The following is a 26259-nucleotide window of genomic DNA, read 5'->3' as shown; positions in this document are numbered from 1 at the left end:
CTCTGCTCCCAGCTGTTAAGAGCTCAGTGTTGATCAGAGGCTGTCCAGGCCTTTCAGAGCCACTGAACCACCAGCAGCACAATGATGATGTTACTGACTCTACTGCTGACCATCCTGGAGCTCCTGGTTCAGGGTCAGATTCTTTGCTAAAAACATTGGCTCAAGATTGAACACTATAATGATCCATCATTTGAAAAATATTTATTACATTCTTTAAGAATGGATCATCTTTTTGCACTATTATTCTTTTCTTTACCAAAAGTGAAGTTTCCAAGGTTTTTATTCCTTAAATTTTTTTTTCCAGGTTCATCAGGCGACATCAATCTGAGTCAGACTCCAGTATCTCAGTCTGTTGTTTTAGGACAGACTGTCTCCATCAGCTGTAAAACCAGCTCCAGTGTTAGCAGCTGCCTCAACTGGTACCTCCAGAAGGATGGAGAGTCTCCTAAACTTTTAATCCATAGTGCTTCATCTCGTCAGTCTGGGATTCCAGGTCGTATTAGTGGAAGCGGATCTGGAACTGCTTACACTTTAACAATCAGTGGAGTTCAGGCTGAAGATGGAGGAGTTTATTACTGTCAGCAGTGTAGCAGCTGGCCGTTCACACAGTGAAACAACGTCGTACAAAAACCTCCCAGACAAAGAGGAACTGATCTGAATCATTTACAGTTTTACTAGAATGAATAATCTTTTTCAAAGAGTTTTTTAAACATTACACTCTAAAACACTTTCTAAAACAATGATTTTAAAGTTATGAAAAAATAAAGAAGTCATATTAAAATTAATTGAGAAAAGAAAAAAGATTATTAAAAATGTTAGTATAAATTTTAAAATGTTTGATTTCTCCAAGTTTAAAAAAAGTTTTTTTTACCAGTGGATCAAACTCTGGTTCAAGCTGACTGATAGTAGAGTTCAGGTTGAATTCTGATATTTTTTCGAATTCAGGCGATATAAACTGTGAATGTCTTCATAAACTGAAAAGGTGTCATACAGAAACCTCCCTTACTTAAATCTGAAGGCAGCAGATGAAACAGACACATCCTGATGAAAAACTTTACATGCCTTCACACACATGCACTTCAAAACATTTATGAACAATAAACAGCTAACACAGAAATAAATGCAGTTTCACACCCCAACATTGCACTATTTATTTTCTAGTATTTTTCTTAGGATCAATATCATTATTGTAACTTATAGTAAAGCTTTTTAGCAGTTTTTGAATATTCCTTTTCAAAAGTCAATAAAGAAATGGCACAGAGAAAAGAAAAAATGTGTGGAAAGTATCAAATAGAAATGCATAAAATGTATATTTAAGCTTGGGGATCTGTTTAAACACAAAATAAAACCTAAAGCAGAAAGAAAAAGCAAGATGAATACATGCCATAACATCAGTTTGTAGGGGATATTAATGTAAGTTAGCACAAATCTCATAGGACTGAAAGAGAAACATGATGACATGTAGAGTTCAGCTCCATGTGACTGACTCTGTGTGTTTGCATATGTGTCCTCCCTCTCTGCTCCCAGCTGTTAAGAGCTCAGTGTTGATCAGAGGCTGTCCAGGCCTTTCAGAGCCACTGAACCACCAGCAGCACAATGATGATGTTACTGACTCTACTGCTGACCATCCTGGAGCTCCTGGTTCAGGGTGAGACTCTCTGCTGAAAAAATCATTTCATCAACATTTTAAAGACTTTTATTACATTCTACATTCTTCAGGAACAGAAAATCTTTTTGCACTATTGTTGTTTTCTTTCTCCAAGAGTGATGTTTCTGTTTTTTATTCCTGTAATTTATTTTCCAGGTTCATCAGGCGACATCAATCTGAGTCAGGCTCCAGTATCTCAGTCTGTTGTTTTAGGACAGACTGTCTCCATCAGCTGTAAAACCAGCTCCAGTGTTGGCAGCTGGCTCAGCTGGTACCTCCAGAAGGATGGAGAGTCTCCTAAACTTTTAATCTATAGAGCTTCATCTCGTCAGTCTGGAATTCCAGGTCGTTTTAGTGGAAGTGGATCTGGAACTGCTTTCACTTTAACAATCAGTGGAGTTCAGGCTGAAGATGGAGGAGTTTATTACTGTCAGCAGTATAACGACTACCCGCTCACACAGTGAAACAACGTCGTACAAAAACCTCCCAGACAAAGAGGAACTGATCTGAATCAGTAACAGTATGAGTGTTTTTCTAAACATTTCACTCTATAACACTTTTTCTAAAAGACAATGTCAAAAATTATGAAAAAAAAGGAAATAAATATTTATTATATAAATATTAAATATATTTCAATTAAGTGAAAAAAGAAAACAGACATTCAAAAAGTTCAGTTTTAATGTAAAAAGGTTTGCTTGCTCTAAGTTTAAGAAACACTATGATTTTCTAAATCATTTTATAAATATAAAACATTTAATAAAAGCAGATATTAAAAATGTATTGTGATTGATCTAGAACTTCCCGCCCTAGCAGCAAAGGATTGTTTTAATTATTCACTAAGAAGAGTAGAATCATATGCTAAAGCCAGGTAAAGTCAAATTTCTGTCTTTAGAGTTATATGTCATAATATGAAGATGCAGAGTTTATCACTGTCAGCAGGATTGGAGCTCACAGTTCACAGAGTGATACAACATCACAATCAAAATTTGACATTTCAAGTCATTTTGAAAGGAATTTTCCTCAATAGTTTCTTAACTCAATGTCTGCCTGCAGAATTACAGCACAGAGGTCTGAAAATTACAATCTCACGTTTGCGTCGTATTTAGTATGATTTCAGTTTAAATAATGTTCCACAAAAAATAACTGAGATTGTATTTTGTCTTCATTTAGCTTTCTGCTTTACAGCGTTTTCATTAACTGAATTTCTAATGAGTTCTTTACTGTTTAATGAGGCGTTTGCTCTTTCTGTGTCTGGCTCATAGGAACCAAAGCAGAACATTGTTTTACAAATAGAACTGAATTTAAATTATGATCACTGTTTTGGTTTTTCACATGTTCTAACAACCTACTTAGTAATTCACAGTTATATATGTGCTTAGAATGAGCCAAAATTATGATTTTTTTTTTGTACATGAAAAAAAGTAAAACACTCTAAATTTAGAAAGAAATATAAAAAAGCTTAAGCTTAAGGTTAAAATGGTTGGAAAGAATAACTGCAATGGGTTTTCTTCCATGTGTGATTTATTAGACAGGACCCACAGATTAATTATTATTAGGCCTAAAAGTAATATAATTACTCAGCAATTTTCTCAAATTCTGTACAATAATCCAGGTCTGCAAAAATGCAGCACTCAGTCAGTTACAGACCTTTAAAGGTTTATTAAAAACTCAAAGTTTTACTTTGATGGTTAATGTTAATTAACTGCGATGGACTGGTGACCTGTCTAGGGTGTACCCCGCCTCTCACCCGTAGACAGCTGGAGATAGACACCAGCACCCTTCATGACCCCTCTTGGGATTAAGCGTGAAAGAAAATGGATGGATGGATGGATGGATGGATGGATGGATGGATGGATGGATGGATGGATGGATGGATGGATGGATGGATGGATGGATGGATGGATGGAAATTAAGCTTCAGCTTTTCCTTATCTTATTGTTTTTTAGCATTCTCAGCTTCTGGATATTTTACTGAGGTTTTTGGACTAATATTTTTGTGTTCTATTACAGTACAACTTAAATCTCTAATTTATTGTTTAGTTTTATTTATTCATCTATGATGTTTATCTTGAAAGGTATTTAAATAATCTTACTAATAAAAAAGGTTGACTGAAAGGCTCTTTTGTAGTTTGGTGAAGATTCATTATTTTTTCGGAATTAAATTTAAACATATTAATGAATATAAAGTGCACTTTATCATCAAAAATACTTCAGTGATAAAACGTTTGAAAAGTTAGACAGAAAGCAAATGTCTCAGCCTGACTAGATGTTTTGTGCCTCTTCTTTTGTCATTATTCTCTAAGGTAGTAATCATCAGCATTAACCCGCATTTATGGCTGATGTAGTTTAATCAAATTCAAAGACAATATGGGAAAAATAATTGGTATTTATTTTAATAGGTTTGGCTTCTGAACAAGTAACAGAAAGTGTCCAAATGAGATCCAAAATGGTTTTTAAAGCAAGTGATAATAAGCAGAATAAAACATCTTAAATCAGCTCAGGATTGAGAGCCCTGGTCTCTCCTCAGTGTCTCTGTGACTGCAGACTGGGAGCCAGTTTTTTTACTGGGATGACTGTCTGTAGAGGTCATCGGGGCTGGATGTTGGATTCACTCCTACTTTTCCACTTGAAGGCTCTATAGTTGCTTTTAATTGGTTTAGATGAGTTGATAGTGAACCAGAAGTAGAGTCACGGTGGAAGAGAAGTGCAGTTTCATGGTAGTTGCCAGATACTTGCAAGCTTTATCAAGTATACAATCTTTCATACTTGTGTTCAAGAGTGTTACCCAACATGTCTACAGTATGTCCTTGTAAAGAAGTCGCCAATAAATAGCAATAAGAACAAGGCCAAGGACTAATTTATATTGTTTGTGACACCTGTCGCTTTTCACCCTGACAGTAGAAAAAATAACATTAACATAATTACATGGCAACATATTAGTTTAGAGACTTTTTTTGTAACAGTGAACATTCAGGTAGTTAACACAAATCTCACAGGATTGACAGGGACACATGATGACATGTAGAGTTAAACTCCATGTGACTCAGTGTGTTTGCATATGTGTCCTCCCTCTCTGCTCCCAGCTGTTAAGAGCTCAGTGTTGATCAGAGGCTGTCCAGGCCTTTCAGAGCCACTGAACCACCAGCAGCACAATGATGATGTTACTGACTCTACTGCTGACCATCCTGGAGCTCCTGGTTCAGGGTGAGACTCTGCTAAAAAGCTATTGCGCAAGTGTTCTGGTATTATGTACAATAAAACTTGCAGAATAAACGTTTCAATGTTTACTATTTATGTTTAATGTATTTTACTGAAAGGTGTGTTTTCTGTTAAAAGGTTCTTCAGGAGACATCGTCCTGAATCAGACTCCTAGAGCTCAGTCTGCTGTTCAGGGACAGACCGTCTCCATCAGATGTAAATCTGACAGAAGTATAGGTGATGACATCAACTGGTACCTGCAGAAACCTGGAGGAGCTCCAAAACTCCTGTTTTATGATACCACAGAGCGTCAGTCTGGAGTCCCAGAAAGGTTTCGTGCAACAGCACAACAGACTGACTTCACACTGATAATCAGTGGAGTTCAGGCTGAGGATGGAGGAGTTTACTATTGTCAGCAGCGTAACAGCCTCCCATTCACACAGTGATACACAGTCGTACAAAAACCTCCCATCAGAAGAGGAACTGATCTGAGTCAACAGACAAACTATCATTCCTTGTTAACAGCTGTAGATGCTGAAGTTATTCTAGGTTTAGGCTTAAGCTGAAGGTAATGAATTAATCTGACTATGGATAAAAAAAAATGCTGATCTGTGGCTTCATTAAAAGAAGCTTTAATTTAGAATTTAAACTCTAATTTTCCAACAGCAGCCTACACATACCTAACTGTTTTAGCTTGAACTCATTGTAAAACTCTAGTCAGAAAATAGAAAACAAGATGTTCATTTATTATTAAAGTAAAATATAAATGTGGAACCAATATTTCCCCAAGGCTATTTAAAAGAAATTGTACTAAAAATAGTTTGATGCTGTTTTATTATTTAATGTCTTTTTTTAACTGAACTAAAACAGTAACGAATTATATTTGGGAAAATAATTCACTGGAAAAAGACTGATAGTAGAAACATACTAAAACTGGATAAAGGTAAATCAATATCATAACTCACCTGAGTTACTGTCATTTTTATTTAAACATAGAATAGATTTCGAGCATTTTTCCCCTCCAAGGTTGGTTATAAATGCTTCCAATGAATTATTCATGATTTAATCCCAAGGATGTTTCTTTACATTTGAGAAACAATTAATAAACAAATACCACTGTTTAAATAAACCATAAATTAATGGTCTGTATAAGTACAGAACATTTCCCATCAGTCTCCTTCTCATGTGGTTTTGAATGTGGAACAGAAGGCTTCCTAAAACCAGGTCAATGAAAAGGACCAATCTTAGAAACCTGATATACCAGCCTGACCAGATAATCCTGCATCTTTTTATTCAGCTAATAAGAGACTGGAAATTCTTTTGTCATTTGTATAAATTTGATGGAAAAAAGTTAAAATTTCACTTTTTTTGTTTCTCAAAAGAAACTGAGCCTCTGAGCAATAAACAGAGATTCGGAAGCTCTGTATAAGTTCAGACCATTGCCTAAATAAATTCTACTTTTGTGATTCTGTATGATGGTCAGAAACCTTCCTGTTAAAAAGAACCAATCTTCATAAAAATGTGATACATCAGCCTGACCAGATGTTTCTGTACCTCTTTATTCATTGGAAATCTTTTCATCATAACAATTTGGAATAAAAATATACATTTATAAATCAAATCTGAAATAAATCAAAGAAAAGCTTAAAATAATTATGTATATTTTATTGTCTTTCAAAAGAATTTGAGCTTCTAAGTCAGTAAATTCTGAAGATTAACAGAAAGATCCAACAAACTATTTTTAAATCAGAATTAAGATCAGAAAAATTATGAATCAGCTCAGGACTGGGAACACTGGTCTCTCCTCAGTGTCTCTGTGACTGCAGACTGGGAGCCCTGGGTGGCCTCACAGGTCACAGAGCCCACCTTCCTCCACTGGTCTGCAGTGAGCCTCAGGGTGCTGCTCCAGCTGTAGAGGCCGTCCTTCTGCAGCACTCCTCGGCTCTTGTTCTCCTCCCAGGTGAAGGTGTTAATGCTGCCGTCCACTTTCCAGGACAGACTCCAGTCTGAGGGGAAACCCTTGTTGGCCAGACACATGAGGGTGGCCTTCCCCTGCTGCAGCTCCTCACTGGAGGGGGGCAGCACTGTCAGGGTGGGACGAGCATTTTCCACTATAGAGAAAAATTGCAGAGTACAGATCAAAGTCCTCGAAGTTTCATTTCCTGCTCTGTCTTTTGTAACTATGGCGACACACCTGCATCACTGCTCAACCAGAGCAACAGACAGGTTTCAGTACCACACATTAAAACTGACATATCTTCTTGAATGTTTCCATGTATGTTGGAATTTGCTCTATTTTCTAAATCTGTATTAATGTTCTAAAATAGTTTGATAATCTAATTTCGTTGTTGCTTTAACTAGATCTCTGCTAATACCTGAACATCACATACTGAATTTATTTTCACAATCATCTTTTATTTTTTCAATATCAATTCTCCGTTTACAAAAAAGAGGAAAGTTCAGATATTTTTACTTCAAAAACCCTTCATCAGCAGATCAGAGAAAATATAACTGAGCCCAAGAGTATGCACATGCTAAAACTGATATTACAAGTTTACATACATCCTGCGCTAACAAAAGTAAATAAAATCATTTTAATAAGACATTCATTAGTTTAAAATGATTAAATCGTTTCCATATCAAAGAAAAAAAATTATGACAAAATAGCAGCTTATTTTCACTACTGACAAACTTATCCATTTATTTTTTAAAGTAACTAAATCCAAAAAGAATTAATTTCCTGTCAGAATAAAAATAATAAATAAAAAAATAAAAAAATAAATTACAGAGAACATTTCTTTTAGTTAATTAGTTGTACTTACAGTTAACATTCAGTGTGGTTCCTCCACCAAACGTGTACCACAGTGATACAAACTGATGGAGCCGTCGTACAAAAACCTCTGACTGTTAAAGACACGGCTCTCTGACTCTGACACAAACACATAAAAGCCGGTAAGAACATTTAATATAAGATAAGGTTACCTGTGGAGTACCACAGGGATCAGTGCTAGGACCAATTCTCTTTACTATATATATGATCTTAGTCGGTAGAGTCATTAGACAGCATGGGATTAATTTCCACTGTTATGCTGATGATACACAGCTATATATGTCTATGAATCCAGATTAAGCTAACCCATTACATAGATTACAGGCATGTCTTCAAGACATAAAAACCTGGATGACTCTTAACTTTCTGCTCCTGAATGCAGACAAAGCAGAAGTTATAGTCTTTGGAGCAGATTAGTCAGTCACTTCATTTGGATGGAATTAAATTGATTTTAGATATTAAAGTAAAAAATCTTGGTATTATTTTTGATCAGGACATGTCATTTAAATCCCATATCAAAGAGGTTTCTAGAATTTCCTTCTTTCATCTGCAGAATATTGCAAAAATTAGAAATATCCTGTCCAGGGGTGATGCTGAGAAACTAATCCATGCATTTGTTACTTCAAGGCTGGACTATTGTAATTCTTTACTATCAGGAAGTCCACAAACTGTAGTTAAAAGCCTTCAGCTGATCCAAAATGCTGCAGCCAGAGTTCTAATGAGAATTAAAAAGAGAGATCATATCTCTCCTATCCTGGCTTCTCTTCATTGGCTTCCTGTTAAATCCAGAATAGAATATAAAATCCTCCTTCTCATATATAAAGCCTTAAATGGCCAAGCTCCATCTTATATCAGAGATATGATTGGTCCTTATGTTCCTAACAGAGCACTTCGCTCTCAATCTGCAGGTTTACTAGTGGTTCCTAGAATTTCTAAAAATAGAATGGGAGGAAGATCTTAAAGTTATCAGGCTCCTCTCCTGTGGAACCAACTACCAGTTTAGTCCACGAGGCAGACACTCCATTGTAGTGCTGTTTCTCTGACTGTGACTGGCTGGATGTGCTCTCTTCATCCTCTGACATGGGAGTTGGTTCAGAGCTTGTCTGCCTGGCTGTGTGTTTCCTGAACCAGGACGCCTTTTACAGTTGCTTTTTTGTATCTCTGCTTCTGCCTCCTTGAACCCCAGTCGGCGTCGGCAGATGGCTGCTCACACTGAGTCTAGTTCTGCTGGAGGTTTCTTCCTGTTAAAAGGGAGTTTTTCCTCTCCACTGTCACTACAAGCATGCCGAGTAATAGGGATTGCATTCGAGTCAATGAGTCGATGCAATCAACTGTTTTTTTTAGATAGAAAACTTTTAATCAATTTGACTGTATGATCTTTTGAACTTTAAAGTGCCTTGAGATGACATGTGTTGTGAATTTGGCGCTATATAAATAAACTGAATTGAAATTGAATTATATTTGGGCAAAAATGGCCGCTCCCAAAATAAGTGATTACCGATAAACGCAAAATTTATAAATTCACTGGGAATGTATTAGTTTTAGGTATAGATAACGATCCATTTATTATTCCCTGCTGACTGGACTTCTTTAATAAAATACATTTAGAAAAATAATGTACTGGAAACTGTTGACTGATATTTTTAAATGTAAAGAAGGATACTTGAAAGTTTATCTTAAAGACAAAAAGCTCAAAATGCTTCACTTTTTAATTCCAAATAAAATGTATTTGTGTCATTAATAAATAATTTCGTCACTTAGATGCAAAATCTCTGTTGGAGTCAGTCAGAGAATTTCCATAGAGCCACTTTGCATCAGCAGCTCAATGCCCCATTTCTCTGGGAGAGTTTATAGTCCTGAGAGTTGAACACTGGATGACTGACAGCTGTCCTTCATGACAACAGAAGACACAGAAATCCTCCTCATCAAAAACATGACTTTGATCTGCGTCCTCATTTGGACTCTCCTCTGCTGCTGCTTTACAGGTAAAGTACAGAGAATCAAACTCCTCTCCTCTATGAACATCTGTCCCTCTGAAATGAAGCCAACAAACCATGAAGCTGCTTTATGTTTTTGTCTCTGTGTCCTCAGAGTCCAGAGGTCAGGTCACAGTGATTCAGCCTGCAGCAGTGAGAGCTGATCTGGGAGGAACTGTTACCATCAACTGTAGAACCAGTCACAGAGTCGATGATGGAGAAGATCAATTTTGGTACCAACAGAAAGATGGAGAGCCTCCTAAATAAATTTTTAATTTTGGCAATCGGAGAGTTACAGGAACTCCAGACCATTTTTCGGCCAGTGGATCAAACACTGACTTCACTCTGAAAATCAGTGGAGTTCAAGCAGAAGATGCTGCAGTTTACTACTGTCAGGGTGAATTCTTGGTGAACAGTCAGTGGATGTTCTCACAGTGAAAAACCGTTGTACAAAAACCCCCTCAGTCACACAGAACTGAAACTGAACTGATCCCCCCCCCCACCCCCCCCACCCCCCACCCCCCCACACACACACACCAACACACAGCTGCACTCTGTGTAAACTCACAAAGCATCTCTGCCAAAATAATTAAAATATCATATTTATTGGGAATGCTTTACTTAAATTACATTTAGCAGCTGGTTGTTAAATTCTTCGACAAAGAATAGGAAATGAAAATATTTCAGTGTTTAACAATTTGCTGCAGACCCTTGAAATAATCCAAAATGTAAATATTCACACCTTAAAGCACATCTCTCAGATATAAACTCAGCATTTTGCTGGACATAAATCACAGAGGGGATTATAAATATCCAAAAAACAAAAACAACTCAGAATCTCCTCAAGATCCTGTTGAAAGACCTGTAATTTATACATGATATTATTGGAAAGAGGAATTATTTTCTACCAATGACTGTATGACTATTTGATTCTTAATTATTAGTTTCAGAAGATGTAATAAATGAACATCAGCATTGTTTCCCACAAGTTTCCCCCTCTAATGGTAAAAATGTACTTCCTGCATTACATCGATATGCAGTGTTTAAACTTCTAATTCTAATTTAGAAATTTAGAAATAGTATGATAAAATAGAAATAATGTCTTTCATAGAATATGAACAGTAAAAGTCAGGATACTGTAAAACAGAAAATAAGGACATACAGATATACTGTATAGACACCAATCCGTCAGTGTTCAGGAGGAAACATGATGACATGTAGAGTTCAGCTCCATGTGACTGACTCTGTGTGTTTGCATATGTGTCCTCCCTCTCTGCTCCCAGCTGTTAAGAGGTCAGTGTTGATCAGAGGCTGTCCAGGCCTTTCAGAGCCACTGAACCACCAGCAGCACAATGATGATGTTACTGACTCTACTGCTGACCATCCTGGAGCTCCTGGTTCAGGGTGAGACTCTCTAATCAGAACTTTGGCTTAAGATGTAACCATGTTCCCCAGGATACAATATCAACCAGCTTTGGTTTGGATGGTGATGTAATGTCTTTAAGCTCAAATTTTCTCCAAGAAAATTTATTTTTATTTTGTGTTTCTAGGATCATCAGGTCAAGTCACTATAATCCAGACTCCTGGATCTCAGTCTGTTGTTCCAGGACAGACTGTCTCTATTACATGTGAAGTTAATCCAAGTACAAGTTACTGCTTCAAATGGTACCTTCAGAAAAAAGGAGATTCTCCTAAACTCCTTATAACATGTGGAAGCAGCCGTCAGTCTGGAGTCCCTGATCGTTTCAGTGGAAGTGGTTCTGGTTCTGACTACACTCTGACCATCAATGGAGTTCAGGCTGAAGATGCAGGAGTTTATTACTGTCAGAGTTATCATAGCATCAACAGTCAGTACGTGTTCACACAGTGAAAAACAGTCGTACAAAAACCTCCCTCAGTCAGACTGAACAGAAACTCCAGCTGAATGTCACAGCAGACTCTGACACAGATCACTAAACACACACAGAGTAACTAAATATCTTTTCCTCGAAAATATATCAACATTTATAGAGGCAGTAGATCAAACTCTGAACACCACTGAAGTTCAAGCTGAAGATTCTGTCAGAGCAGATAGTTTGAACAATAATAGAAATAAATCAATAAACTAACTAGAATGAATGGAAACACAATTGATAATGCTAACATGAGAATGTGACATTTCTTTTACTGTTTTATTTATAAAGACATGGTCTGAAACCTATATAAGATATTAGATTATGTTTAAAAACTATTATACTGTAGAAAGAAACAAAGTAAATATTTTTAACCTGGTTTTCCTAAAATATCAAATAATTTAATAATTATAAAAGTCTTCTTAATACTAACTACCTCTGACACAGATAAAGATGAAAAATCCTTGGTTATTAACCTATATAATGTTGAACAGGCCCTGAGTATCTCAGTGAATATGCTTTCAATTAAAATTACAAAAAACTGAGGCACAGTTTTGACTCAAAAGATTGTCTGGAAAAAGTAGTTCACCAGAAAAATCACTTTGACATATTTTATGACATCATCACTAAACAGGCTTTCAGTCAATTTTTATCTTAAATTTCATCAGATTATTTTTACATTTTTTTAAGAGATTTGCCATCTTACAAAGTTAAACATATTTTACCAAAAATGTTTTACCTCATCTTGTATTTTTATTTGTTTTCATTGTTTAAATATTTAGAAGCTCCAGTAAAGATGTGGAATATTTCTGCAAAAAAAAAAATAAAATAAAAGAAAATAAACTGAGCAACATTCTCTTCTTTATCTTTATATAGAGATATACATAGCTGTCTCCAAATTTATTAGAAAAACATTTAATTTATCTACAAAGTAAAATATCTAAAGATGAAACCATAATCTAAAAAAAAAAGTTTAAACCATCTTCGAATATTTTTGTTGACGTTTAGTTTCAATCCTAATGTGACTTTATGGCATAGAGAAGAAGAATGCTCTCTAAGTTCTGATAAGACTAAGACCAGATGTTCCACATTAAATCATGTTGAACTAATTTGGGAAAAATTGTGAGAAAATGTCTTGAATACAAAATGGTGATTTGTTGCTAATTTGAACTTTATTGACTCCACATACAACAGATGTGATGGTTTATGTGTTTTATTATGTTGAAAAATTGTGGATCTTGGGAAGAAAAAGAAGGTTCAAGAATAAAATCTGATACACATTTAACAGACAATAAACTTGGCTGTAAAACACTTTAAAAAGTAGCAGACTGAAAAGAAAAAAAAAGAACAAATCAGGTTGTCACTGGGAACACTGGTCTCTCCTCAGTGTCTCTGTGACTGCAGACTGGGAGCCCTGGGTGGCCTCACAGGTCACAGAGCCCACCTTCCTCCACTGGTCTGCAGGGAGCCTCAGGGTGCTGCTCCAGCTGTAGAGGCCGTCCTTCTGCAGCACTCCTCTGCTCTTGTTCTCCTCCCAGCTGCTGCTGCTGCTGCCGTCCACCTTCCAGGACAGACTCCAATCTGAGGGGAAACCCTTGTTGGCCAGACACATGAGGGTGGCCTTCCCCTGCTGCAGCTCCTCACTGGAGGGGGGCAGCACTGTCAGGGTGGGACGAGCATCACCTAGGAGACACCAATCAGGTTAGAGAACAGGAACCAGGAAGGCATGAAATGACATCAGGAAACTTTGACTATGAGAGCGTTGATGCTTTTTACTAAAATGTTTCTGCCAGATGTTTTTTTCTGCTCCAACAGTTACTGAGACACATTGTTTCACTTCCACTTAACAAACCTCCCATAACTTTACTTTAAATGAATCAAAAAGTATTAAACATGAAATATTGATGTTTTACAAATCAAATAAAGTCTGTTCTATATCAAATTGAAAAACAAATTTTCAAACTTCCAAAAAACTTATTTTTTGTAAAAATATATGCAATAATCATACAAAAAAAAGGATGTTTAGTAGATTTACTATTTCAAAAGCAATGAATATTTTTGATCTAAAGTAAAGACTTTTTTATTTAAATAATTCAAGACAATATTCAAAGTAATAAATTATATAATAACCAAACATAAATAATGATCTTTCTTCATCTTTACTCGATATACTATTTGATAAAAATTTAGATAGATTAGATTTGATTAGATAAAAAAAATGAATGAATTGGATTCAATTCAAAGCTCACTGTCAACATTTTGCTTTCAATATAAATGTATTTTCAACTCCTATCTTCAATAATATTCCTGTAACTAAAAAACTAATCTGAGTCCTTTTATTACAATGAATAATTACATTTAAATTTAAACTTATTAAAATTACTTTTTTTCTCATGTTTAGAGAATATTTTTTTTAGATTAAAGACAAACAACATCAGAATATAAGATTTAATTTTAAATCCAGTAAAAGACTTACTTCCAACATCCAGTCTGGTTCCTCCACCAAAAGTCCACCACAGTGATACAAACTCATTGAGTGGTCGTACAAAAACCTCTGACTGTAGAGAGACACGGCTCTCTGACTCTGACACAAACACATTAACCAAAACATCAGCTTTATGGGAAATATCATGAAGTGGTATAAAAATAAAACAACAGAACATTTAGTTTGGATGAGAAATTGCTGAATAAAAACAATAAATATAGAAATGAAAATTGATATATTTGATAGAAATGGTGTCAATTTTTCCTGTAATGATTTATGGTATAATCAGTGTTCCTGGCAGTGAACCAGTGATCAGCTATGGTTGATATGTTTGATGCAAAAATACATCCTAAAAAGGAAATGAACACAGAATTAAAACAGCAAAAATGTAATTAACAAGCAGATCTCAATATAAAGGATATTTTAAGAGGTTTATATTATTTCGTACAGTAATTCAGTTCACTAATTGAAACACAGTATATAGACTTATCAAACACCGACTGGATTTTTTAAGCCTTTGTTTCTGTTATGATCATTTTCTGTCCAAAGCTAGCTAACATTTTATTTAGTTCAATATTGGTCACTTAAATCAGAACCAAAAATGTCTTTGGTACAATTTTGTGAACTAAGTGAGTATTATGGTTTATACCTACTATAGGTAACAGATTACATCATAATTCATAATGTAAAAAGTGATATTAATATATTGGAAAATCTGATTCACAATGTATGCAGCAGTATGAACTACTTAGACTTTAATGACAGATAAAAACTGTTTAATTCATTGATAAATAGTATCATCCATTAGATCCTTAATCCCTGTTGGACTCAGTTGGAGTACTACCAAAGAGTCACTTTGTATTTCAAATTTATAAAGTCTATTATCCTCTTCACATGTTTAATGATGTAAAAAACTTGAAGATTATTTATAAAGCTATAATAGACCAAATATAAAGAGATTTTATGATTTGTTTTTTTGTTTTTACTAGAATTATAGCTCAGGTTTGCTGTAGTTCTAAAGGTTTTTATAGATCACTCATGTCAAACTGATTACCTGGTCAATACTCAGCAAGAACAAAGGACAGTTTATCCCTCTTTGTTTCATCACATCTTTTCATTCTCATTTATTTCAGGCCTAAGGAAAAAAAGTTAGCAAAAGGTCCTTCTTGTCATCTGAAAATAAAGATAAACTAAAAGGAGAGATGTAGACTGAGGATATATATTTAAATTCAATACAATTCAGTTTATTTATATAGCACCAATTCACAACACATGTCATCTCAAGGCACAGTCAGATATTTCACAGTCATCTTTTGTCTTCTATTAACTGCTGATCTCATATAATTTATATTCTCTATGGGCTTTTTAGTCATAATAAGATGTGAACAGGCACCAATATGTAACTTCAATAAGAGTGACATGATAAAAAGAAGAAGACACATAAAACAACTTTTTTATTCATGTTCTTTTATTTTATCACCCCCCCCCCCCCGCACACACACACACACACACACACACACACACACACACACACACACACACACACACACACACACACACACACACACACACACACACACACACACACACACACACACACACATACACACCTTTCACAAATTCAATGGAAATCTGAGTGATTGAGCTCCTATTATCTCAGGCTTGATTTGGAACCATGACAGAATACCAAGCTGAGCTCCATGTGACTGACTCTGTGTGTTTGCATATGTGTCCTCCCTCTCTGCTCTCAGCTGTTAAGAGCTCAGTGTTGATCAGAGGCTGTCCAGGCCTTTCAGAGACACTGAACCACCAGCAGCACAATGATGATGTTACTGACTCTACTGCTGACCATCCTGGAGCTCCTGGTTCAGGGTCAGACTCTCTGCTGAAAACATAATTTCATCAACATTTTAAAGACTTTTATTACATTCTACATTCTTCAAGAACAGATCATCTTTTTGCACTATTCTTCTTTTCTTTACCAAAAGTGACGTTTCTAATTTTTTTATTCCTTTAATTTATTTTCCAGGTTCATCAGGCGACATCATCTTGACTCAGACTCCAGAATCTCAGTCTGTTGTTTTAGGACAGACCGTCTCCATCAGCTGTAAAACCAGCTCCAGTAGCAGCTACCTCAGCTGGTACCTCCAGAAGGATGGAGAGTCTCCTAAACTTTTAATCTATTATGTTTCATCTCGTCAGTCTGGGATTCCAAGTCGTTTTAGTGGAAGTGGATCTGGAACTGCTTTCACTTTAACAATCAGTGGAGTTCAGGCTGAAGATGGAGGAGTTTATTACTGTCAGCAGGGTAGCAGCTGGCCATTCACACAGTGAAACAACATCGTACAAAAACCTCCCAGACAAAGAGGAACTGATCTGAATCAGTAACAGTATGAGTGTTTTTCTAAACATTTCACTCTATATCATTTTTTCAAAAAGGATATGTTAACAATTATGACAAAAGTAAATAAATAGTTATTATATAAATATTAAATATATATAAACATATTTCAATTAAGTGAAAAAAGAAAACAGATAATCAAAAGGTTCAGTATGAATGTAAAAAGGTGTGCCTGCTTTAAGTTAAAGAAACACTATGATTTTCTAAATAATTTTATGAATCTAAAACCATTTATAAAAGCAAATATCAAAAATGGATCGTTATTGATTTATAAGTTCACACCCTAGTTGCAAAGGATTGTTTTAATTATTCACTAAGAAGAGTAGAATCATATGCTAAAACCAATAATTTTTAACAGGTAAAATCTAGATTTCTGTCTTTAGAGTTATATGTCATAATATTTAAAGTTGAAACTGTGGAAGTCCGTCTGATTTTGCTCTGACCATCAGCAAAGTTCAGGCTGAAAATGCAGTTTATCACTGTCAGCAGGATTGGAGCTCACAGTTCACACAGTGATTCAACATCACAATTGAAATTTGAAATTTCAAGTCATTTTGAAAGGATTTTTCCTCAATAGTTTCTTACCTCAATGTCCTCCTGCAGGATTACAGCACAGAGGTCTAAAAATTACGATCCCATATGTTGGCATTGCATTTAGTGTGATTTCAGTTTAATTAATGTTCTGCAAAAATAACTTATAGATTTCTGCTTTACAGCGTTTTCATTAACTGGATTTCTAATGGATTTTTTACTGTTTACTGAGATGTTTGGTATTTCTGTGTCTGGCTCATAGGAACCAAAGCAGAAGGTTGTTTCACAACTAGAGCTGACGTTAAATTATGATCACTGTTTTTGTTTTTTTACATATTCTAACAACATTCTTAAAAATTCACCGTTATATATATGCTTAGACTGAGCCAAAAGTATGATTTTTTTTGTATATTAGAAAAAGCAAAACACTCACAATTAAGAAGGAAATATATATATTAAAAAAAGATGAAATGGTTTAAAAGATACGTGCAATGATCTTTCTTCCATATATGATTTTTAGATAGGACCGACAGATTAATAATATTTATTCCTAAATGTAATGAAATTACTCAGCATTAGTTCCTGTAATTCTGTACCATTATCCAGTTCTGCAAAAAATGCAGCACCTAGTTAGTGACTGACTTTTAAAGGTTTAATAAAAACTCACATTTTTACTTTGATGGTTAATGTTAATTAAGCTTCAGTTTTTCCTTATCTTTCTGTTTTGTTTGCATTCTCCGCTTCTGGGTTCCTAAAACATTCTTAAATATTTTACTGAGGTGTTTGGTCTAATAGTTATGTGTTAAGCTCTGTGTCTTCTATTACAGGACAATTTAAACATTGTTTAGTTTTATTTATTTATCTGTGATATTTATCTTGAAAGGTGCTAAATAATAAATAGTCTTACAAATAAAAAGCTATGACTGAAATCCGCTTTTGTAGTTTGGTAAATGTTCATTATTAAAGAATTACATTGAACGCATTATTGGATATAAATTGCACTTTATCATCAAAATACTTCAGTGATAAAACATTTGAAAAGTTAGACAGAAAGCTAATGTATCAGCCTGACTAGATGTTTTGTGCTTCTGATTTTGTCTTTATTCATTAATGTAGCAATTATCATTATTAACACACATTTATGGCTGATGTAGTTTAATCAAATTCAAAAACAATACAGGAACAACAATTGGTGTTTATTTTATTATGTTTGGCTTCTGATCAAGTAACAGAAAATCTCCAAATGAGATCAGAAAGAGTTTTTAAAGCAAGAAATAAGTAGCAGAATAATACATCTTAAATTAGCTCAGGACTGGGAACACTGGTCTCTCCTCAGTGTCTCAGTGGCTGCAGACTGGGAGCCCTGGGAGGCCTCACAGGTCACAGAGCCCACCTTCCTCCACTGGTCTGCAGGGAGCCTCAGGGTGCTGCTCCAGCTGTAGAGGCCGTCCTTCTGCAGCACTCCTCGGCTCTTATTCTCCTCCCAGGTGAAGGTGTTAATGCTGCCGTCCACCTTCCAGGACAGACTCCAGTCTGAGGGGAAGCCCTTGTTGGCCAGACACATGAGGGTGGCCTTCCCCTGCTGCAGCTCCTCACTGGAAGGGGGCAGCACTGTCAGGGTGGGACGAGCATTTTCCATTAAAGAGAAAAATTGCAGAGTACAGATAAAAGTCCTTGAAGTTTCATTTCCTGCTCTGTCTTTTGTAGCTATGGCAACACACCTGCATCACTGCTCAACCAGAGCAACAGACAGGTTTCAGTACCGCACATTAAAGCTGACATTTCTTCTTGAATGTTTCTATGTATTTCTTTTAGAACTTGCTCTATTTTCTAAATCTGTATAAATTTTCTAAAATTAATTGGTAATCTTATTTCATTGCTGCTTTAAAAAGATCTGTGCTAATACCTGAAAATCACATACTGAATTTATTATCACAATAAAAATAAATAGATCTTTTAGTCTTTCAGTATCAATTCACCTCAAACAAGAGGAAAGTTCAGACATTTTTATTTCAAAAAAACTTCATCAACACATAAGAGAAAATATACCTGAGCCTAAGATTGTGCACACCGTGTAACTGATATTATAGGTTTGCATACATCCCACACTGCTAACAAAATAAATTGCATCTTTTTTATAGAACATATTTCAAACTTTTTAAATGTGTGTATTATCAACTAGAAAAAGAAGATTACCAAACAGTAGCTTATTTCACTACTCACTAACTTATTCCATTCCTTTACACCAACTAAATCCAATAAGAAATAATTTCCGGTAAGAATAAAAAAAAAACACATTAACAAAAATAAATAAAATCTTTTTTAAGAGATACAGTAGTTTAAGCTTATTAAATTCTTTTTGTAACAAGGAACAAAAAGGATTATCAATTAGCAGCCTATTTTAACTACTGACTAACTTTTTTTTTTTTTTTTAAACTTACTAAATCCATTAAGAAATAATTTCCGGTCAGAATAAAATAATAATAAAAAAAATTTCTTTTAATGATGTCAGTTGTAACGGAGCCTAGGTGGAAGTTCTACTAAAGAAACTGACTGCTCGCCTTCATCCGTCTACGACACAGAAATCAGCATTAAACCACACCTCCACGAAAGCCAATCCGCATCCAAAGTTCATCTTAAAAGGCCTTTGATCCACAACTTGTCTGCTACTTAGTGCGCAGGTGGTGAATGCGCTGTGTGATTTCTTTCAGATTACCCCGTTTCAAACCACCTCCAGTCCCCCCTCCACCATCGTAGCTAAAACGTCATTAGTTTCATGACTTCCAGATTCTTACTGCATTCCGTGTCTCATTTCAACCGGTCCGGCAGAAGACCACCATGTTGAGCCTGGTTCTGCCAGAGGTTTCCTCCCAATGGGGAGTTTTTTCCTCTCCACAGTCGCTTTGTGCTTGCTCATCATGGACAGGTTCTCTCAACCTGTGTTATCTAAGCTAGCCTTACATCTTCTACTGTAGGTCCCTTAGTGAAGCTCTAGATCCAGCTCACAAGGTCCACTGGATCTCCCCATAAAGCTCAGCATACTGTCTTGCTAACCAGCAGTCTACAGTCTGACCAACTTCATCTATCTCCACTCCACCACTAGTTTCAGGCCTGGGGGGAACAGCACTATTCTTTGCTCCTGTTCATGCATATCTATAAAAACTCAGCGCTATGTTTCCTGCTGAGGTCTGAGTGCCAAAAACCAAGTAGTTGTATCAATAAATTTCTTCTAATTGTCTTTTCTCTCTATGTGAGTTTTTCAAATTGAACTTACAGTTAACATCCAGTCTGGTTCCTCCACCAAACGTATCCAACAGTGATACAAACTGATGGAGCCATCGTACAAAAACCTCTGACTCTGGACACAAGCACCTCTTTAAAAAAAATGTGCTTGTACACATTTCTCACATAAACCAAACCTGGGGACAAAACTAGAACTATAATAGAACTTGATAAATTTTTATTATAGGATTGTTTTTATCAAAACCAATCTTATAGAAGCACCATGATTCTGCCCTCTTGGCCTAAGGAAGAAAGCAGATTTAAATCCTTGCCGTTGCTATATATATATAAAAAAAAAAAAATCCTCACTATGTTTTGCTACACCCTCTATGCATTTTGAAAGATTTTTTCTTTCAGGGGGATACAGACCAATATAACCTATATATAACAGCTAAATGAGAGACTTTGGCACCTCTGACTTTGACACTAACACATCAACGGGGTAAGAACATTTATTATAAGTTTAAAAACCTTATTTAAAAAAAACAATGGCTCAATATAAATGCATCAAAAATTATCTGTATTTAAATGGTTTCTGGTGTTGATTCTCTCTTTTTATTCTGTTTACTAGTAGATGACTGATCAGTTTTTCTGTCATCAAGCATTTACAGTAGATCTATCATATTTTTAGTACGTCATATATATGTCAGCATTTAGTATGTCATATTTTTTGTAAAGCTTATCTGACAAATATTCTTAGAAACTCTAAATGGTGGATGTTCTATTTATCAAAATTTCATAAAATCAGAAATTCTGTTTTACCAAAGAGACTGCAACTTCCCAGTAAAGGACCTAAGGGCATAGTTTCTCTAAAGGAAGATATTTTCTCCATTCAGAGACTGTTTCATTTTAACTAAGGCTAGGCCAAGGGTCAAAATTGGAAGACTTAATTCAGCCTCAAACACTGAACCTATATACAGGTGGCTATAGACAGCCTGTTTAGTGGATGAGAGGTTAAATTCATTCTGAACCTTATGTCTGTCAATAACAGAGCAACACACAAAAACACGCACAAAAAGGTCATTGTGTAAATTAAACGTTAGTCATGTTTATAACTGAATGAATTAATTAAATAATGATTAATCTATATTAAATTGCAGTGCTTAAGGTGGATGTGTATTGGAATAGCTCTGCTAGCTTGACTCTGATATTGTTCTAAAGATAACTTTAGTTCCTCCGTTTGTGGATTTGTTTAGTGCTGTGAAACTCAAAGTATTTTTTTCCTGAAATTTTTTCTCTTTGATACTTGTTATGACACATAATCACAGCAACCATGGCAAATAGATTTTTGTTAACACAAAGGAAAAGCAAATATATCTGTAAAGCTTTAATAATACTTCAACTTCTTGCACAAGTACCGGCTGAGCTGAAAAGGAGGTGCAGGGCATGCAGAGCAGGAGCAAGGAGAAGAGAGAGACAGAAGACATTTAAGCCATCTCTTCCATCAATCATCATGGGGAATGTGAGATCTTTAGTAAAAAAAATAGAAGAACTTGAAATCCTAGCAAGTCCCAGCCAGATAATATTGGCAATGCTACAATATGTGTTTTACTGAAACCTGGCTGCAGAATCTTATGCCAGACTCCAGCGTCTCTTTGTGAGGCTTTTTCACCATGTGAGCAGACAGGGATTTAAAGAATACTGGAAAACCACAACAAGGTGGATTGGCAGTGCTTGTGAACAACAGTTGGTGTCATCCAGGGAATGTTACTCTGAAGATTTATTACTGCATTTATTACTGCAGCCCAGATATTGAACTGTTGGCAGTTGTTTTTTGGCCATATTATTTTCCCAGAGTTTACCATTGTTGTTTTAGTAACGGTTTACATTCCACCTTCTGGCATGGCCAACATTTTATGTGATGCAATCAATGCCATTGTTGCTAAACTACAGATACAACAGCCACATGCATTTGCGGCAAAACTGGTGTTTTTAAAAATGTTCCAACACTTTGCCATCTGCTGCACCATAGAAAACAAAACTTGAACTTATTTAATGCAAATATGCACGCAGTGCAATAGCTATATATATAAATATCCATCTATATAAATACCCATGTCAACACCCTGTGCAATAACCCTGTATTATAATGCGGCTATAAAAAACATGTGGACGCACTGTATATACTGTATATATCCCATTCAAGATTCTCTGCTGAACACTCTTTCTTAAGATTTAACCATGTTACCCAGGATACATATCAATCAGCTTTGGTTTTGATGGGGATATAGTTTCATTAAGCTCAACTTTTCTGCAACAAAATGTTTCTTGGATCTTCAGGTCAAGTCAGTATAACCAAGATTCCTGGATCTCAGTCTGTTGTTCCAAGGCAAACTGTTGTCCCTGATCGTTTCAGTCAGTCAGTCAGTCAGTCAGTCAGTCAGTATGTCTGTCTGTCTGTCTGTCTGTCTGTCTGTCTGTCTGTCTGTTAAGTTCAACTAGAAGATAAAAGGAGAAGTCCAGTCATATTCAGAATTCAAACTTCTGAAAGTGTTCTAAATATTAAACAATTACATACTGTTCAATAAATGATAATTGTTTTTTAATCAAGAGTAATTTTCATTAGAATGTGCTTTGCTGGAGGCATCCATGTTTGTCAAAGAACACTACTGCCACCTACCGGGTTGTGACGTCACGGTGCGAAATCGGCTGTTAAGCAAGTCCCAATACTGTATCTGGTGTTTGCCACAATGTGCTATCATCCAAGTCATCTGGAAAACAATATTTTTCCAAATGTAGGCTACATATTACATGTTTGATGGCAAATCCTCCCTCTTCAGTTTGGCAAACTGATGACGAACAAGTGGTGGATAATGAATCAGAAAGGTGAAATAACAATGTCTTTTTTCACTTTTACCCAACGTATTACAACATCCAGCTGCCATGGAAATGGGCATTGTCAGTTTCACTATAGCTCTGGTGAATTTCAGTGGTGAAGTCCTCTAGAAATCTTCAATAATTGTTGGTGATTGCAGATGTGTCTAGTAGTTCCCATTGATTCTGCTTTAAAGCGTCACTGCCGGAAGATGTCAAGAGTGAGGTGTTACTATAATTGGGCAAAAATTACCACTCACAAAATTAGTGATTCTGAAAAACATTATTATTTCTATTTTTTAATTATTAACACTTAATTAATTAAATCACTGCTCATGTATTATTTTTAGGTATAGATAATGATCCATTGATTGTTCCTTGCTGACGGGACTATTCCTTTAATAATTTAAATTTAGGAAAACAATGCACTGGAAACTGCTAACTGATATTTTTTAAATGTAAAGAATGATACTTGAAAGTTTATCTTAAAGATTAAAAAACTCAAAATGCTTCACGTTTTAATTCCAAATAAAATGTATTTGCGTCACTAATAAATAATTTCGTCACTTAAATGCAAAATCTATGTTTGACTCGGTCAGATTATTTCCGTTTAGCCACTTTGCATCAGCAGCTCCATGCTCCAGCGCTCTGGGAGAGTTTATAGTCCTGAGAGTTGAACACTGGATGACTGACAGCTGTCCTTCATGACAACAGAAGACACAGAAATCCTCCTCATCAAAAACATGACTTTGATCTGCGTCCTCATTTGGACTCTCCTCTGCTGCTGCTTCACAGGTAAAGTCCAGAAAATCAAACTCCTCTCCTCTATGAACATCTGTCCCTCTGAAATGAAGCCAACAAACCATGAAGCTGCTTTATGTTTTTGTCTCTGTGTCCTCAGAGTCCAGAGGTCAGGTCACAGTGACTCAGAATGCAGCAGTGAGAGCTGATCTGGGAGGATCTGTTACCATCAACTGTAGAACCAGTCACAGTGTCTATAGGTCTAACCGTTTAGCCTGGTATCAACAGAAAGATGGACAAACTCCTAAGTTGCTCATCTATTATGCTAGCACTCGAGCATCAGGGACTCCAAGTCGTTTTACAGGCAGTGGATCAAACTCTGACTTCACTCTGAAAATCAGTGGAGTTCAGGCTGAAGATGCTGCAGTTTACTACTGTCAGGGTGAATTCTTGGTGAACAGTCAGTGGATGTTCTCACAGTGAAAAACCGTCGTACAAAAACCCCCTCAGTCAGACAGAACTGAAACTGAACTGATGGCTGCGGAGTTTGATTCAGTTTTTACTTATTTTATATATGTATTTATTTAATCAGGACAGAGCTATAGAAGTACAGGCCATTTACCATTTAATACAATATCTGTCAAAACACATAGACACACATTCAGACAATGTCATTACAAAAATAAAATTAGTGAGTCCATGACTGGGAACTTTTAAGAAACTGTTTAAGGTTCTTTTTAAATGTGCAATAAGTGGGACATTCCCTGATCTTTGTTGGGAGGCTGTTCCAGAAGTAACCCCCTCTGACAGATAGAACGGTTTGTCCAAAGATTGTTCTTCTGTGGGGGATCTCTACTGTAGGTCTCCTCTGGAGGAAGGCTCTGGTGCAAATACGTCTGCCAGGTTTAATCTAGGTAGAAAGTGGAGGCGGGGCTAATCCATTCAGAACTTTGTAAATTAAACAACTATTTTTAAAATAAAAAAAATTTTCAAAATTGAGCATATTATATTTTTCCAAAATATTACACTGATGGAATAACAGGGGCTTTTGATCAAAGATTTTTAAAGATTTTTTGAATAATATTTCTATTGGTTTTAAAGTTGTGTCTCCAGTGGGTGAGTAGGTTGTGATGCAGTAGTCTGTGTGAATATATCATTGAGTGTAGGAACATTTTAGCAGAACTGATTGTCATCCATGATCTGATTTGCTTAAATTTATGTATATTAAATGTAATTGTGTTTGCAGTGTGTTTTTTTAAGTGAATGTGTTGTGTCCAGTGTGACCTCGAGGTACTTGAACTCTTCTACAAGCTGAAGTTCCACTCCCCCCAGGAACACATTGGACCGCTCAAGTTTTATGGGTTTTTTTGTGAACATCATAGAAACAGTTTTCTTTTTGTTCAGTAACAGACAGGATTGAAGGAGCCAGGGCTGTATATTGTCCAGGGCTGATGTGAGGACGGATGATGCTTCCTGAGTGCTTTTAGCAGATGTAAAAATAACATCATCGTCAGCATACATTTGGAATTGGACATTTTGGCAAACATCTGGGAGGTCATTTATATATAGGGAGAACAATACTGGTCCCAAAATAGAACCTTGTGGGACCCCTGCTGGACATTCAAGGTAGGATGACATAGTGCCACCAACACTCACAGATTGTTTTCTGTTGGATAAGTAAGATTTAAACCAAGCTATGGCATCATCTGCGAAGTTGAAGTGAGTCAGTTTGGACAGAAGTGCTTGATGGTCTACAGTATCAAATGCCTTCTTGAAATCCAAAAACACAGCACCAACACAGGTGGTTTTATCAAGCAAAGATTTCACTGTTTCTATGAAGACACAGTTTGCTGTCTCTGTGGAGTGGTACTGGCGAAACCCAAATTGCATGGGGTTCAGGAGAGAGCGGCCTCTGCTGAGGTGTTCGTTTAACAGTTTGGAAATCCACTTTTCTGCGACCTTAGATACAACAGGGAGAATGCTGATGGGGCGATAGTTTAAAATATTTGTTTTGTCTCCTGATTTAGAAATTGGTGAGACTGTGGCCACCTTCCAGCCTGATGGGACAACTGCCAATCTAATTGACAAATTGATGAGATATGTTTCTTCAGTTCACTGAAAAAACCGTTCAACACACATCCCCACCTGCACTCTGTGTAAAATCAAAAATAATCTCTGCCAATATAATAAAAATATAATTTATTGGGAATGCTTTCCTTAAATTACATTTAGCAGCTGGTTGTTAATATTTTTGAAAAAGATTAGGAAATGAAAACGTTTCAGTGTTTAACTATTTGCTGCAGACCCTAAAAAATAATCTAAAATGTAAATGTGTACCTCTTAAAGCACATCTCTCAGATATAAACTCAGCATTTTGCTGGACATAAATCACAAAGTAGATCATAAATATCCCCATAAAAAAAGCAGAATCTTCCCAAGATCCTGTTGAAAGACCTGTAATT

General features: G+C 35.9%; 9 gene segments (V, D, J or C); 6 read left to right on the top strand and 3 right to left on the bottom strand.

The window, feature by feature from the left end:
• Window positions 1-3: 3 nt before the first annotated feature.
• Window positions 4-612, top strand: LOC119794565. The segment is given in 2 exon segments: window positions 4-133; window positions 305-612. Coding segments are annotated over 2 exon segments (360 nt in total).
• Window positions 613-1508: 896 nt separating this feature from the next.
• LOC119794563 lies at window positions 1509-2137 on the top strand. The segment is given in 2 exon segments: window positions 1509-1648; window positions 1805-2137. Coding segments are annotated over 2 exon segments (360 nt in total).
• Window positions 2138-4736: 2599 nt separating this feature from the next.
• Window positions 4737-5400, top strand: LOC119794540. The segment is given in 2 exon segments: window positions 4737-4851; window positions 4984-5400. Coding segments are annotated over 2 exon segments (360 nt in total).
• A 1095-nt stretch (window positions 5401-6495) lies between these two features.
• LOC119794557 lies at window positions 6496-9963 on the bottom strand. The segment is given in 3 exon segments: window positions 6496-6956; window positions 7668-7719; window positions 9889-9963. Coding segments are annotated over 3 exon segments (459 nt in total).
• Window positions 9964-10931: 968 nt separating this feature from the next.
• Window positions 10932-11521, top strand: LOC119794556. The segment is given in 2 exon segments: window positions 10932-11055; window positions 11202-11521. Coding segments are annotated over 2 exon segments (372 nt in total).
• A 1350-nt stretch (window positions 11522-12871) lies between these two features.
• Window positions 12872-14226, bottom strand: LOC119794538. The segment is given in 2 exon segments: window positions 12872-13226; window positions 14020-14226. Coding segments are annotated over 2 exon segments (510 nt in total).
• Window positions 14227-15835: 1609 nt separating this feature from the next.
• LOC119794545 lies at window positions 15836-16376 on the top strand. The segment is given in 2 exon segments: window positions 15836-15900; window positions 16058-16376. Coding segments are annotated over 2 exon segments (357 nt in total).
• Window positions 16377-18266: 1890 nt separating this feature from the next.
• Window positions 18267-21694, bottom strand: LOC119794555. The segment is given in 3 exon segments: window positions 18267-18598; window positions 20235-20318; window positions 21601-21694. Coding segments are annotated over 3 exon segments (510 nt in total).
• Window positions 21695-23799: 2105 nt separating this feature from the next.
• Window positions 23800-24280, top strand: LOC119794554. The segment is given in 2 exon segments: window positions 23800-23851; window positions 23958-24280. Coding segments are annotated over 2 exon segments (375 nt in total).
• The last annotated feature ends 1979 nt before the right edge of the window (window positions 24281-26259 follow it).

The sequence above is a fragment of the Cyprinodon tularosa genome, unplaced genomic scaffold, assembly GCF_016077235.1.
Source record: "Cyprinodon tularosa strain WSP-4 unplaced genomic scaffold, ASM1607723v1 ctg483, whole genome shotgun sequence".
NCBI lineage: Eukaryota > Metazoa > Chordata > Actinopteri > Cyprinodontiformes > Cyprinodontidae > Cyprinodon > Cyprinodon tularosa.
The sequence above is the reverse complement of the archived record's forward strand: the minus strand, read 5'-3'. Positions and strand labels throughout refer to the sequence as shown.